This window comes from Sparus aurata, chromosome 7, assembly GCF_900880675.1.
Source record: "Sparus aurata chromosome 7, fSpaAur1.1, whole genome shotgun sequence".
Taxonomy (NCBI): domain Eukaryota; kingdom Metazoa; phylum Chordata; class Actinopteri; order Spariformes; family Sparidae; genus Sparus; species Sparus aurata.
Window position 1 is genome coordinate 5,723,176 of NC_044193.1, and position 15,792 is coordinate 5,738,967.

General features: G+C 43.1%; 1 protein-coding gene across 2 annotated transcripts; it reads left to right on the top strand.

The window, feature by feature from the left end:
- The first annotated feature begins 1,116 nt into the window (after positions 1-1,116).
- On the top strand, positions 1,117-15,778 carry ptpn22 (protein tyrosine phosphatase non-receptor type 22). Of its 2 annotated transcripts, XM_030421758.1 has the most exons (26): positions 1,118-1,435; positions 3,542-3,650; positions 4,133-4,209; positions 4,349-4,444; positions 4,596-4,634; positions 4,858-4,929; positions 5,177-5,236; positions 5,493-5,635; positions 8,192-8,258; positions 8,357-8,434; positions 8,540-8,626; positions 9,032-9,575; positions 10,043-10,123; positions 10,252-10,329; positions 10,691-10,762; positions 10,848-10,984; positions 11,104-11,131; positions 11,266-11,355; positions 11,474-11,542; positions 11,660-11,793; positions 11,972-11,999; positions 13,734-13,796; positions 14,025-14,122; positions 14,224-14,254; positions 14,343-14,426; positions 14,522-15,778. In XM_030421758.1, exons 1-26 carry the CDS (start codon positions 1,334-1,336, stop codon positions 14,581-14,583), a joined length of 2,529 nt encoding a protein of 842 aa, XP_030277618.1. In that variant the 5' UTR covers positions 1,118-1,333; the 3' UTR covers positions 14,584-15,778. The 2 variants fall into 2 exon arrangements, 1 of the variants encoding a protein (XP_030277618.1); XR_003984531.1 differs by lacking the exon at positions 11,972-11,999 and having other exon boundaries at positions 1,117-1,435.
- The last annotated feature ends 14 nt before the right edge of the window (positions 15,779-15,792 follow it).

Sequence of the window (15,792 nt, forward strand, 5' to 3'; positions counted from 1 at the left end):
TCAGTGATCGTGTTAAGCACACATTGCTGAGCGTGTTTATGTGAGAGTAGGTGTTGTGTTAAAGTATTGTGTTTAATAAGTGTAAACGCAGGTCAGATCTGTGTAGATTAATCTTACTTTATGTAATGTTTACTTACCTTCACACAGTCGTTTAACCAAGTGTGTCATTTGGGTTCTTTTTACAGCACAGGTAACAACTGGACTCTGTGTTGGTGCTACACGGAGCCACTAGATGTCACCATGCTACTTGTGTTGTGTCCAACACCTGCTGAACACAGTGTCCAATGCATTGTTGTCTTTATCATGTCATATCTGACAGAAGGCATTCTGGTTTCACATGTAACTGAGGCAGAGTTCACCCAGTCCTCGTACACCAACGGCACGTCAGCTCTTCTGGTGAACCTGTATGTTTTCTTTATCGTCCTGATACTGGAACTTTATTCTTATGTACTTAAATACAATCTGACTGGCTACATATGATATTCTTATACATATATGTCTTTATTCATGCTCTAATTAGGTTGTTAGGAAGCCTTGCATGGGTGACTTGATGCCCGTCGTTCTTAGAAACAGAGCTCCTCCACTTGCTCTTTAAATTGATATGATTTAAAACTGGACTGTCAACCTGCTGAACAAATCACAGTGACTTCACAAATGTGAGTTTCACGAGAAAAAACTGCAGAGTTGTTATTGCGAGGCGGCTCTCACCGAAACAACAGTAGGCATAAATGAAGACGTAGACATTTGAGTGGGCTGCTGCTGATTGCTGGCTCAGAACATCAGGATTTTCAGGATTCTTAGACACCCTCTCTCTTAACCACTCCCTCCGTCTCTGCCTCCACCCCTAACCACATCCCTCCTCCACTCCTCTCATGGGTCCTGAATGTTGTCCAACAGGCTCGACTGCCTGCACTGCAACTCTGACTTTTGGTAGGAACAGCTGTTTGTGTCAGTTCACATGCATAAAATGTGTGTCCCTCTCTATTTGTGGGTGTTTCCCTCCCCGTTCCCTCGCCGGCGCTCATGCAATCAAACACCCGGGTGACTTTAGGACCCAGTGAGAGACGCCCAGGGGGCGCGGCAATAATATTCATCTGACAGCAGAACCTGTTAGTTTACTCTTGCTTCCTCTCAGACAGTTCACACGTTCCCCTTCACAATAGTTCCTTGAAGTGACAGTTGCAATAGAGAAGTGCTCTGTGTAGCAGCTACAGAAGTGCCACCGCCCTCAACATCAAGTCGTGGCGATCCATGACCCGTGGACGAGGACCTTTGTGTCCTGACATGCCTGTGAAAGGTGCCCTATCCCAGGCAGTGTACTGTACAGCCAGCCATGGAGCATCAAGCCTGGATACTGAGGAGCTTCCTGGCCCAGCTGGAGAGACAGGAGGCTGGGGACGAGGAGGGACCAAATGGCATTGCCGGGGAGTTTATAGTGAGTCAAGTGTCTTGTTCCTTTCGTTGAAGTGCTGTTCCGAGTTGTACCGTTGAATAGTAGATTTCTCTTTTTTGTTTTTTGTCTTGTGGCTTTCAGTATCACATCATCAGAAACCATGTCATGACTGCCCCCTGTTCGATTATATTGAAAGAACTGACAGTCAAGCACCACGGGAGGAAGGGTTTTTTTGGTTTTCCTGTCTTCCAAGTGTTCACTTAAAGGCATCGCGTTCAGGGAAGTGACACGCTGCCTCTGTCAGAACGGCTCCAACGCCACTTTTGCGCTTCCTCTTTGCACTGATGCTTGTCAGCGAAGGCGCATGAATGAGGAAGGCCCATAGGCAAATGCATCTTGCAGATGATAGAGATTATTCAGTCGGTCCGGCACTTTAATTTCATATAACAACCTATACACACTCACACAGAGGCACATGTATACGCTCAGAAAAGTCTCCTTCAGAAGTCTTGAGCCCCTTGAGTGACATCATCAGTGGGCTGCTGCCATGGTGATGAGTGACAGGCCAGAGCCTCAGGACAGCAGCGTGTGCTTCACATGCTGCCCTTCTGCTGTCATGCTGCTACCACCCGGACCACTCCAGAGGAAGAGGCCCGTTGCATCACTTCCTTTGTGAACAAAAAGCACTCTGTGGTGTTTGCAGCGCAGATGGTCCGCAAGGCCTTTAAGCAGACTGCTCGGAACTGTGAGAACTGGCCTCTGAACAAAAAGACCAGTGTCCTAACAAATCCTGTAAGCACTGGACGAGCCATGACTTAAATCTGAGTGTCAAACCTTCCACGCAGTAAATTCCGGATGGAAATCCTCGCAGCCTGTAAGACAGCGTGTCAGTTTCTAGTAAAGTGAGTCACAAGTTCTGGTCATCTGGGGATGAATCATATATATATATATATAAAAAAAAAACAGTCCATGTTTGACCACTCAGCTACTGGTCACATTTCAATATGCCCTTATTTTCCAAACTCCCCCGTTAGACTTGAGACTAAACACAAGAATGACTTCGATAATACAAGCGCCCCACAAATATCATAGATCTGAGTCACAGCAGTAAGGTGGTGCTGAACACAGATGATTTATTAAAGGTGCAATATCTGAGAATTTTAGCTGATAACACTCAATAATTAACACAAATTGTTGCTAACCAGCTAGCTCTGGCCCGTCCCCGTCCAAAACTCCTGTGATAGCGGCGTAAAAACACGAAAACTCTCCTAGATCCCAGAGTGTTCCAGTTTGGACCACTAGCTGCACGGCTAACCAAGCTAACAGCAGCTACAGTTAGCAGCAGTTAGCGGGTACTCTGGTGATATGCTGCCTCCTGTGTGTTAGGAGTGTGACAGGTGGACACTTCTTACATACTGCCCCTTTAATGACCTGACAGTTTATTCAGACACTATCAAAATAAGTTTTTTTCAATTTTTTTTAAACACAAAAAATGAATTTACTCATTTGCCCTGATGAATCCCCTCACAGGCACACTGAAACTGATATTCCTTTCATACTGCTTGCTATAGCTTGAAAATTCATTATTATAAAACTTAGGTCTATTACAAATTAAGATGTTGAATGTACAGTGAACAACATCCCTGGAAATATCTCCTCAACTATGTGCCGAGGCTACATGCTAAAATATTATTTTCCACTTTAGCAGGGTTGGATTGGATCCATAATAATAATAATTAATTCTTCATGACAGGCGCACGGCGGTGACACTGAAATCATGGAACTTGTGATGCTACTACCGTTTTGCATTTTAACAAACGTACAATAGGTGTTTACTTTTGGTACGTGGCACACCATTAAGTTTGGGCGCACCCCTGCGCTAGAGTCCAGTTTGCACCTGTCATGTTGTCAGCTTACCATTATATAGAAATATAAACACATAACTGTATTTGTGACGAATGTGTGAAATGAACATCTGGAACAGAAGATACGCCCCACAAAGAAAATAAGTTATTAAATACACAGGTACACTGGCACAGCAGCAGCACCATTTAATTACCACGGCACTGAAACGTAACCTCTCTGACAGAACATAGAAGCTTCGTCGAGGCATGTATGTGGTAAAAACATTTCTTTTGTTTTTTTCAGAGGTTGAAAAGCCTGTCGACTAAGTACCGCATTGACAAGACCTTCCCCACCAAGGCAGCAGAGAAGCAGGATAACATCAAGAAGAACCGATACAAGGACATTGTTCCCTGTAAGCTTTGTTTAAGGCAAAAACATTTATATATTTCAGTTTGCCATTCATACTTCTGCATAAGAGGATAAATATAAATTGAGGTGGCGTCAGATAAGATATGACTAAGAAACTGAATTTGTGTTGTTCATATATTCACAACCCTGATAAATAAATGTAAAAAAGTCTGATACTGAGATGGAAAAACATACTATGATGCAAACATTTAAACATTAATGTGGATTACATGTCAAGCTAGGTTAATATTTGTTATTTTGACAGATTATATTTGATTTACTTAGTAAAAATACAATATTTTCTCATGTTTATCATCATTTGTCCATCTATTGTTAAGAAAGACTAACATATTTTACTTAATCTCTATTTTAATCTAATTCTCCACACTGATTATTTTTTGTTTGGTTTGAAAAAAAGGTACAGCAAAGTCAGTGGCTGCAGACCTGAGCGACGTTCATTATAACTACATGTTCACTTCTTTTCAGTCGACCACAGCAGAGTCAAGCTCACCCTCACCACATCTAAAAATGACACGGACTACATCAACGCCAATTTCATCAAGGTGAAATAACAGTGGCTCCTCTCTAATTCACAGTGCAAAGAGTGCATTTCATTTCCAGCGTATCTACATGTGTGGAGCAAGCTGTGTTGGGTGTAAACGTCCCCCTGACTCTTGACTATAAGCTCTGTTTTGTCTACAGGGGGTGTCAGGTTCCCGGGCCTACATCGCCACTCAAGGTCCTCTAGCTCACACAGTTCTGGACTTCATGAGGATGCTTTGGGAGTACAACGTAAAGGTACGACCTTGCTGCCATCTGTGGACGCAACAAGGTGTTTTAACACATTCTGTTGTGCACAAAACAACAACTATTAGCACGCTTAAGTGTTCAGTGGAGTCATGTCCTATTTTGGTACTTTGTAATTTGCATTGTCCTGTTTGGCTTTTAGGTCATAGTGATGGCCTGTCGAGAGTTTGAGATGGGAAAGGTAAAGCCATTGTCTTCATTTGCATTTTCGCTTTTTGTCCCAACAAAAGACAGACTGTTTTGCATAGTTTGTTTACCGTCAAACCTTCTGAACGTCGTGTATCAATGCACGTGCTGGTGAGATGCGTAGACTGAGGGTATTTTTGTCTTACGTTTGTAAGACAGATTAGAAGCACATGAAAATTAAAATGTGTGCTCCTTTGCCGCTTTTTTTTTTCTTCTAGAAAAAGTGTGAGCGCTACTGGCCGCAGAAACAAGAGCAGCCGTTTGTTTGCGAGCCTTTTACTGTTTACTGTGTGAGTATTTTTGTTCTTAAGAGTCACACTTCCTTCTTTGACTGGTTCCCCGAACAGTTCCATGACATATGCTGACATTATCTATTCACGGTATCTAATCATTACACCAGCATACAACATTTGGTTTCACTACCCAAGTATAATACAAAAGAAATACACATTACATCTATGACCCTTTTTTTTTTTTCAAAGAACTAAACAAGAAGTACTCATCTTAAAGATGCAGTGATGGCAAATTTTCTTACAGGATTCTGAGGAAAGTAAAGGCGATTATCTGTCAAGGACGTTACGGGTGACTTATCGCAACGTGAGTAGTGTTTACACCCTGACTGTGAGAACTACTGTTGTGTAATTCTCCTGAGACAAGCATCAGATTATCATCCGTCTTGTTTTTAGCTGATACAAAGAAGGGAAAAAATGCAAATCTACGGCTCTCACCATAATATATAGAGTAGCAAAATGTGAAGTAAAGGTTTTTTCCTTCAACAGATATAAGACCTTGAGAAGAGACTCGCTTTGAAATTGTCTAAAAATACTTGGATTGTTTGATTTTTTATTTCCAGTCTAGCCGAACTTTGAAACAGCTGCACTATGTCAACTGGCCGGATCACGGTGTACCGGACTCCATCCCTCCTATTCTGGAACTGTTGGAGGAGATGCGCTCCATTCAAGCCCATGATGACATCCCCATCTGCATTCACTGCAGGTCAGCCTTTCTTAAATTTCACATAATTAATTCTTAATAAATAATCTTAAAGAATTCTAACTCTAACTCCATCTTGCAAGGATGATAACATCCACAACAAATGTCAATCAGCACCAAAACCCCCTCAATAAAATCTTAAATAAGCTTAGAGAAAGTGGTGATGGGGCTGGTGTTCCTTCTCTTTTCCTCCTTTGTTTGGCACAATTGATTCTACAGTACTGATGGACTGATTACGTTCCTGGCTGGTTTCAATTCATTAACTGGGTGTTTTGTTTAGTTTTTTGTCAGTGTTGAAAAACGCGTTTCAAACACTTGTCGTATTCTATATGGTGTTCCACAGGGCTCTTTACTTGGCCCACTATTCTCACTGTAAATGCTCTCAACGGGGCTGAATTAAAACTAAATAGTGTGAAATTTTATAGCTTTGTGGGCAACAGACAATTGTCTTTATTTCACCTCACAGTCTAAATTGTTTAACTTCTTAAAAAGTATTAAGCTGTGATTAAAAAAAAACTTTTCAAAATCAAATAAGGGTGAAAATGAGCCTTTAGATCTCGGGGCTGATAGACAGAATCATAAACTCGGCGGTGAAAATCTGACTTAAATTTAGGGGGAAAAAACATGCAAACATTTTTCTAGCATTAGAAATAAAGCAAAGTCGGACCATATCTTGGACTTTTTGATGCAAAGAATCTGATTCTGGCAATCAGTGAACGCCATGCTTGTGCAAAATAAAGCTGCCAAGATCAAGACAAATAAATGAAAGCATCTGAGAGGTTGCATCTTGTCACAGGCTCACCTCACCGTTGTGGTATGTTTAGAATAATATTCACAAGTTCACAAGTCTCTGCATTGTTTAGCACCTCTGTCTCTGCCTCAACCTCAGACTTTCCACAAAAAAAACCCCAACATATTTCTTAAGAGCTTCTTATTCGTCTTATTAATCATTATATTATGAAGAAAATAAGGACAATACTTTTTTGAAAGCTCATTTTTTAAATTTCCGGTGCCCAAGCTAAGTTCCTACCCTCCGAGCTTCTGCTGTTTATTCAGCTCTCATATGTGTGAAAACTTTGGGGCAAGCAGAGATCACGCTACATGATCTCACTTTTGGTTTTGGTTGTGTAGTATGGGCAGCATGTATGTGTCCCCTCACCTCAGGTCTCAGACATAAAGTGCCTCCTCCCTTTTTTTCTTTAAGACAGGAAGCGTGCGTAGGTGGGCAGCCAACGACCCGCTGAGCTTTTAAAGTGTATGTGTGGGCATTTCCCCTCACTTTTTCCAGCACTTACACTTTGGCTCATTCAAAACCCACATCTACTGTCATTTCTGAAACTTACACGGTGCTTAACTCAATTAAGCCGGGGTGTGGGCCCTCAGACAAATTTCTGTCAATGAATCAGTCCAAAACAGTGCTTCTTTTGGTGTTCACACAGTTTATTGGAATTGTTCACATGCTGTGTTGTAACAAGTACTCAAAAGCAGTACTTGAGTAAAAGTAAAGATATTATGTTTAGTGGAAGTGACAGTCATTCAAAAGTACATAGTAGTAGTATTATACCTATATTTTCAGATACTATGCATATACTGTGTACAATGAGGCGACAGATTATCAGGTCCAATATCCAGAAATGTTCGTATTTTTTTCATCCAATTGTCAATAGTATAAATAATTCTAATAAATAATAATTTAATTTTAAAAATGCTGTGCTTTAGCTGTGATTCGATCTGCCAAGTAACTGAAGATACATCACAGTATCTGCTCCAAAATGTAGAAGTGTGAAGCAGAAGAGAGTAAAGTACTTTGGTAAATGTACTTAGTTACATTCCAAAACGAATTACTTGAAAGTACATTCAAGTGCAAATGTCATAACTGGAGTTTCTTTCAGTTTCGTACATGAGTTGCCTGAAAATGCTTCTTATGTACTGTATGTATTTGTAATGTATAGCTAACTAACTACACTGCCATCAAGTAGCTATCAAAATATTGTCAAAAACTGAGATATGAAAGCACAGCACGCCGCGACATGCCCACGCCATTTTGAGTATGACGTGTCAGAAGTGGAATGTTGAGTCAGTGGCAGATCCGACCTACACGGCAGGCAGTCGCCCCACGTCTGAGTGACATCACCACTACAGCTGTGAAAAATGCAGTCGAATACTTTTTCCAGCGAGAGAGAAAAAAAAAAATCTCACAACCCTTTCTTATCACGCTATACTACAATCCCATCCCATCTATCTGTCTAGGAATTTCAAAGAAAACCCGCTGAGTTAAGCCTTTGTCAGCTGCTGCTTAAAAATTGAGGAACTGGAAATGTAGCTTTAAACCTGCTTGTACCAGATGGGTGTGTTTTTTTTTTGTTTTTTTTTTTTGTGATGCAGCTCAATAAGTACCAGAAATACAAGATAATCACGGTGTTAGATAATCTGTCGTTTAAAAATAGCAGCATGCCCTCTTCAACTCTCCTAACTGCGTGATTAATCACACTGAACTGTCCCCAAGCTGATGTGATTTTTACTTGTTTTTTTTTTTTTGTTTGGCTGCTGTCGCTGTAGTGCTGGCTGTGGTCGGACTGGAGCCCTGTGTGTCATTGATTACACCTGGAACCTCCTGAAGAATCAGGTGAGATAATTCTGCGCCGTCGCTTTCTTCACGTCATCGTGGTTTGAGAGTAAAGATCCGAGCTGAATTGTGCTGGTGTGTGTGCTTTTTTTCCCCAGATGATCACTCCAGATTTCTCAATCTACGACTTAGTCCAAAACATGAGAACCCAGAGGCCTTCGCTGGTTCAAACCAAGGTAGGTTCATGCCAGGTGCTTCCCTCTGTCAAAGACCTCTTGGTGATTTGTGCTTCATGCATCGTGCAGCTAACAGAGCGGGTTTTGTTGTTGTGTTAACTTCAGGAACAATATGAGCTGGTCTACAGAACCATCAAGGTGCTGTTCGAGAAATATCTGCAGTCCGCGGATGCACAGACCTGCAGAAACGAGGTGAGTGACCAGGAGTGAGACCAGAGCACAAACAAACAACGGAAATGCGTGAAAACGCTCTGAACCAACGCGACCAGCAGAACAGAAACAACAGCTGTGGCAAGGCTTTCTTGTGGTTTCAGCAACACTGATGTAGAATGCAGTCACACGATCTGAGTGGAAAATAATCAAATCGCAGGCCGGGTGGTTCAAATGTGAACTTTGATGGCTGTGACAGGAAGGCTACGGTATTAATAAGACTTAGCAGGCAGTTAGTGAGTGTAATGCAAGGCAAAGATTCAGGGCTTCAAAGTTCTTTACACGGGCAAAGAGAAACATTTGCATAAAGACTTCTACCTTTACACGCAATGTTTCTTCATTTATCTAAAGCTGTCCCGACTCACACTCCCTTGTCAACCCGACCAGGTGACAGTTATCCCGTCTGCTCCCCCGTCTGACCCTGTGAGCGAGCTCGCTGCCCTGGCTGAGGATTTGGATTTGCTGCCACAGTTGCAGCAGCTGCTTGACGAGGAGAGGAACTCTCTGCAGCAGTACCACCCTCTCTTCGCCCCTGCGTCGGAGAATCTCATCTCGCTGACGGACCAGCAGCAATGGTACCTGACCGAGACCCATCCTGAGGCTCTGGCCACCACCCAGGACCCGCAGCAGGGGTTCAGGACCTCACCCATACTGTTGCACGCCAGCCAGAGAGCCCCTGCAGCGGAGGACGGGATACCTGAGAGCTACGACGTACCATCGCTGAACCCTCCACCTTCACCGGCCGTGGCAGCGGCCCTTTGTCTGATGGTGGAGGACCCCTACTTTGACTCTCCGCTGAGCTCCCCTTCATCAGAGGAGGCACCAGTGGACTCTACTCAAAACGACAAACAATGGACACTTAGCCCGATCTTCAGCACGCCCTCACTGTGTCTGAACGACCAGACACTCGAGCAAACCTCTCCTGCCTCAGGTAAATGGTCGTGTGTGTGTATGTGTTAGTCTTACACCCATTGTACACATTAACTTGGGGAAACAAGTATAAACCCTAAATTCCTTCCAGTTTTAACTCACTGGCTTAGTTGCATTGTGGGTAATGTAGGCACAGCAGACAACTTTTGGAAAATATAAAAACAAAAAGGTCAAACCGGAGATGTCACCTTTTTTATAATCCACGCACTCATCTTCCTTTTACAAATCTGGTGCCTACATTACCCACAATGCAACCTTGCCACTGAGTGACATCACCGGAGGCATTTTCTCAGACAACATGCAGCTTCTTCTGGAGCCATAAAAAGCATTATACTACTTTTTTTTTTTCCACATTTGCTGTCGTACTCCACGACACCTGTTGACACGCTTTAATGTTTAAATTAGTGGACGTACCCTTTAAAGAACACAGACAGGCACTTGTAGTATTAACTGTTGTGCATTTTGTAGGTTCTAAAGATTCAGATGTGGAGGTTCCTCCTCCCCTACCTCAACGAACCCCTGAATCCTACGAGCTGGCTGTGGATGCAGGTTGGTGTTTCTCTTCGTAGATAAAAGTTAGGAAGCATCTACAAGCTCCGCGGCCCACATGTTGCTTTACTCTTTGCTACGTCCGAACGCATCCTGGACTCCAACATGTTTGTGATTTTGTCGTTCAGAGGACTCAGATCCCTGTGAAAGGTTAATGGTCATCTTTCCACCCAATGCTGCTGCTGAGGCTGTCAGGGAGTTGGGAGGTGAGCGGAAAATGTCTAAAACTCTATTAATAAGAAGATGATTCATATTTTCTACAAAACCACTCTTCTCACTTGCAGTCAGGAAAAATTAATAACGTTTTGTCGGAACACACAGACACTCATCAGGTCACTTTTCGTTAATTAACGTCATGCCAGGTCACTAAATATAACCTGATGAAAGTCTTGAACATTGTCGTGACATTTTCCTGATTGCCGGTGAAGAAGACAGAGTGTGAGAGTTTTTTCCTTCACACCTGTTGGTCCGCAGGTGTGCAAATGTTTTGTGACAATTATGTCTGAAATGTCAACACCTAGTACAACATCCATTATAAAACTATCATGCTTATTTCTACATTCCCAGGCAGCCCCCCCTCACCTGTCCCCCCACTTCCAGAGAGAACCCCAGAATCATTTGAGTTGGCTATTGATCTAGGTATTATCATAACATAATAATAATATGTTAACAGCGGGTTTTAGCTGAAAATCTGCTAATTAAACTGCTCGTTCTCGCCTTTTAGCTCCCGTGGAGCAGAAGCCAGAGATCAGCCCGGCAGCGAACCTGAACAGAATAGGAATGTCCTCCGAGTGGTCCGGCGACTCGAAGCCAGCTGCCACTGCGTCTCAGGATGAGGTGAAACCTTGGGTGAGAAGTAAGGTGAGAGTAAAAGTGTCTTTAACCTCTGACGTGTGACTTCCTACAAGCTCGAGAGATAAATGTAACTCAGCAGAAATGCAGACTTTTCTCTAATAGCAACATTCTTCTCTTTGTTGTAGAGTCTGAGAGCAAAAATGACCTTCACAGGTGAGACGATTAAAATGACACAATGACTAACAATCAAACCAGCTGAAAATATACAATGTTATGCTACCAGTTATTGTGAAATTACTGCACACGTGTGATCATTACATTAATGCACTTTCTTCTGGTATCTGTAGCGCACCCTGATGTTGCATCGAGCACCACTTCAGACCTCCACCCTTACTGTCCGCCTCTGGATGCAGTGACTCCTCCGCTGCTTCCTCAAAGTGAGCTCACCGCGCTGAATTACGACCTGGTCACTGATTTTCCAAACATTTGTGTCTAGTCTTTTCTAAGAGCAGCTGTTGATAATGTTTCTGTTTTCATGATCTTTTGGCTGTGCAGCTGAGGAGAGCCTGACTCCTCCGCTCCCGGACAGAACCCCCGAGTCCTTCGTCCTCACTACAGAAGAGAGTGAGTGTGCCGTCGCCTCGTCGCAGAATAACAGAGTTACACGCAATTCAGCTCATGCAGCGGTACTTGTTGTCTAATTGGAGTGCTTTTTTTTTGGGTTTTCTCCCTCCACAACAGTTCCCAAGAAGCCCGCCCTCTGCCCACAGCTGTTAGAAACACCACATCCCTCACCGAGGGTAGGCCTGTCATCGGAGTGGGACGGCTCCTCGCAGCCCAAGAAGTTCCTCGATGGGGTTATGAACAGGAGCAAGGTGAATATTACCAGAGCAAACACTTACAGCCCAGCACACAGCAGACTGACGCACACTGACTCATGTCCTTTTTTTTTCCTCTGCTCGCTGCTTTTCCATCCAGTGATTAACATGCTAAGTTTTCCATCTGTCGTGACACGCTCACATTTCTTGCTCTCAATTTGTTCACCCCCCCCAGAGTGTTCGAGCCAAGAGTTCAAGACAAGGTGAGCCGTTTAATCTCATTAATGAAGACTCATCTCTGTTCTGCTTTCACTTTTACCTGATAAGGCGAGAAGCATTCTGCATTTCCTCTTTTATTTATGTATAGATCTCCTTATGGAGCCCTAGATAAGACCAAAACTAACAACATGCTGGTCAGCCTCTTAATAGTTTCTGACTTGTTCCTACTGAGGATTTAAAGCAACGAAATGTAAACCTCCTGGAGAAAGATAGTCGGACTCTGGTTGAGCGTCCGACCCGAGTTGCCGACCCAAAGCGTCGGTATTTGACGGTCTGGAGATGAGATTTAAAATCCAGTTTGTAAGACCGAGAGGATTTTTGAGTCTCATTCCCAACTCGTCTTACTTATTGATGCTTTGAGATCGTAGGTTCTAGGATCAGTACCTGACAAGTTGGGAATATGAGTCAAAAATCCACCTTTCTTACAAATTGGACCTCTAACAATCATCTGTCTCTCTCCAGGAAGCAACGTTTTGTTGCTTTAAGTCTTAAAAAACAGGTCACAGGTGTACGTATATGCTTGCACGGTCGTTAGTACTCAAATGGTACCTGGACATTTGTAGGGGACTATTTTCCATATTTACAATCTGGTTTATTGCCAAGTAGGTTTTCTCATTTTGCCTTGGTGTTTTGGTGCATAACAATGAACAAAGCAAGCGTAAAAGTATGAAGAAAAGACAGAAGGCACGCCATGAAGCATGAACACAAAATAGAAAACTGACAACCAAATGATAAATAAGCACAATATTCTAGATTTAAGATTTCCCCCCATCTGGTGTGCCCCAAGTTTGAAAAAAAAATGGTGGAGGTTGTCCTCCTCTGTGTGCTGGTGCCCCATCGCAGATACCTGGTGTCCTTTTTATGAGCCCGCCACCAGAGATACAGGACTTTCAACTCAATTTCAACTACGGTGCTTAAAGGGACAGTGTGTAACGATTTAAGTAATTTATTAACTCAAATCAACATCTTCGTTCGTAAGTAAGTCCTCATTGGTGCACAATTACCTCTGCCAACAATCTGACTAATCCTCCTGAGCGAAGAATTACCTGTCTGAATATACACAGCACGGGCAAGCTCTACGGAGGCCGCCATGTCTTTCCGGTTTAAAAAAAAACTATGGACTGCCGAGAGGGACGCAAAGCACTACGTGGTGCTACGTAGTAAGGCTAAACGCGTTTTCGCTCAGAGCTAGCTTGACTGCGGAACTGAGAGGGAGCTCAGCGAAAGTGCTCGTCACTAACAATAACAATAACTAACTACATCTTTACCTCACTGCTTGAATCAGTAGAAATACTCGACGCTGAGACAATATCAGTGCGATCATGCGGCTCTGCGTGTCTTTAATAGCTTTTAGACCACACAGGGATGAATTCAGGCTTTCATCTACACGGATCAATTCGTTGTTCAAGTTTTGGTCTTGTCCTTGGGTTGCGTGACAATCACTTAACGAAACCGTTTAGGTCAGCGGTGACTGCAAGCCACCTGTTCATCGCGTTTTGCGAGGTTGCATTGTGTCTTGTCGACAATCAACAACCTGCGGGGTTAAAAATGAGTATTCAGAAGTGCCCATTTTCACCACTGGTTGGAGTCCTTTCCCAAAACGAGATAAAAGGATAAACAAGATAAAATGACAGATTAGATGTTGTCTCTTTTCAATGATTAATCTCAAAGGTTGTGCACGTATCAGAGGCAGTTTACCTCGGTGTTTTCTCCTGCAGAGCCCCTCACTGTCGCTCCGCAGCTCTCTTCACCTCCTGTGGTCGTGGCTGAAGGAGGAAGTGGTGAGTAGTTTCACACAGTCGAGTGGCTGCACGCTACGCAGTAGCCTCTTTCACACATTATTATTATTAGACGCACGAAGCACAAGAACCGTGTCGCAGAGCAAAATGTTCGAACGCGCATAACACACGTTGGGCCGTTGGGGATCCCTGACTGCAAGTGTTCTGCGTGCACATGGTCATCGCGATGGAGCGTCCTTTCACTTCCTGTCTGTATTTTCTGTTCATCAGCTCAAGTCGGACAGGATGAGGCGAACCGCAGACCCTCCCTGAACACGTCAGGAAACAAGGCAGACAAGAGCAGCGAGAAGGGCATGTCTAGATCAAAAGTAAGAGCGACGAGAGCCTCAACCAGAGAGTTTAAAGTTAAAAGAAACCGTTGTGCAGCAAACTGAATCCATGCTTTTCTTTCCTTTTTTTTTCCCCCCAGAGTTTAAAGTTTTTCAGACATAAACAAAAACGTAAGTGATGCTCATTCATATTTAAACTCAATAAATACACCTATGTATGCAGCTGAAGGACTAACGCGTCTCTAAACTGTATCCTCAGCTAAAGTCGCCCCTCCACCCATTCCCACTCAACCCGACGCACCACAACAATCATACGGCGCTTCGTCTTCAGTGTTTAAATTCGGTAGGTCTGACTCTACTTCAGTTTGCATTCACATAAAAGTATCATTAAAATGCTAAACTGCAGCTTTCATGACCCCGTCTTCATCTAAAACGCAGGATTCGGGAACCGTTTTGGAAAGCCAAAGGGACCCAGGACTTACCCGGAGACCTGGGTCTGAGGCAGGCGCCCCCCCCTTTTTGCACACAACAAACCTGGATCTGCTCCTCCAACATGGACACTGAGGACACACTGCATCGTGACATGACTCTGGACTCAATGGAAGTACTGAAGATACTGTGGAAGATCAAAGACAGGCTCCTGTTTGTCTCGCACCCTCAGCAGAGAACAGGAAGTGCCTCTCTACCAGCTCTGACGCACTTCGTGCTGTGCATCGACTACGGCTGGTTTTAATTACAGATCAGTGCCTCGATGAACGGAGCAGTGACTTGAAAGTTTTATCAGAATCTCACCCTCTAGATTATCGACTTCGAGGAAGTGAGCCGACTGCAGAGAGAAGTTCAAACTTCTTGTTTGATGCAAAAGAAAAGAAAAAAAAAACTGCTGTTGAGCTTTGTGTATTAGAAACATATTTAGTTATGTATGTGTGTGTGTGTGTGTGTGTTTGTGTGTTTTTGTGCTTCTGGCAGGATGTAAGAAAACGGGTTATAACGTTGCATCTAGTTCATCAGCACGTAAATATTTCGACAGACTTTCCATTCTTCAGTGTGCCGTTTAGTTTTTGTTCCCATGCCCACGATTCACATCCATCCGTAGTTTTTCAAAATGATTTATAAAAAGCATCGTCGGCTTGGTGAAAAGGATATCTTAAAAAGGTTCAAGCTTCACCTAAAAATGAACATTATTAGTTATTCTCTACCCCACGAAGCATTTGTGGAGCTTCGCGGCAAAACAGCTGAAGTAGATGGAGACAAGTGAAATAAATAAAGATAAAACGTCTCCATACAGCTTGTCTGGCTGAAGTCTCAAGTCTCCAGAAGCACCTAGATCCGAAATATAAAACAATAAAAGGTATAAAGAACGGCTTTTCAAATCAATTTGGGGATTCTGAGGCCTCCGGAGACTTAGATTACGCTGATTAACTTGCAGGGAGCTATTATATGTTAAGTCCCAATCTGCCTCGGCTGTTTAGGAGAAACAGCCGAGACAAATGTTTCGTCGACTGACAAAGCTCGAGCCAGTTTCTCGTTATGACTTAATTTTCATTTTTGGTGGGAACTTAACCTTTAAAATTCAGAGAGCGTGACGCATGTTGAATATGCATCGTATGCAGCTGTACAGTTAAACTGTGTAAACATACACTGGTTGCACAAAAAAAGTTATTTATTAAAAAAAAAAAATATATAGAAAGTCTGTGCATTCCCATTGT

Bases quoted from the DNA above. Each gene is read 5' to 3' on its own strand.
- ptpn22 (XM_030421758.1), top strand. From the start codon at position 1,334: ATGGAGCATCAAGCCTGGATACTGAGGAGCTTCCTGGCCCAGCTGGAG. The intron at 9,576-10,042 runs GTAAATGGTCGT...TGCATTTTGTAG, and splicing joins GCAAACCTCTCCTGCCTCAG to GTTCTAAAGATTCAGATGTG. The intron at 14,123-14,223 runs GTAAGAGCGACG...TTTTCCCCCCAG, and splicing joins AGGGCATGTCTAGATCAAAA to AGTTTAAAGTTTTTCAGACA.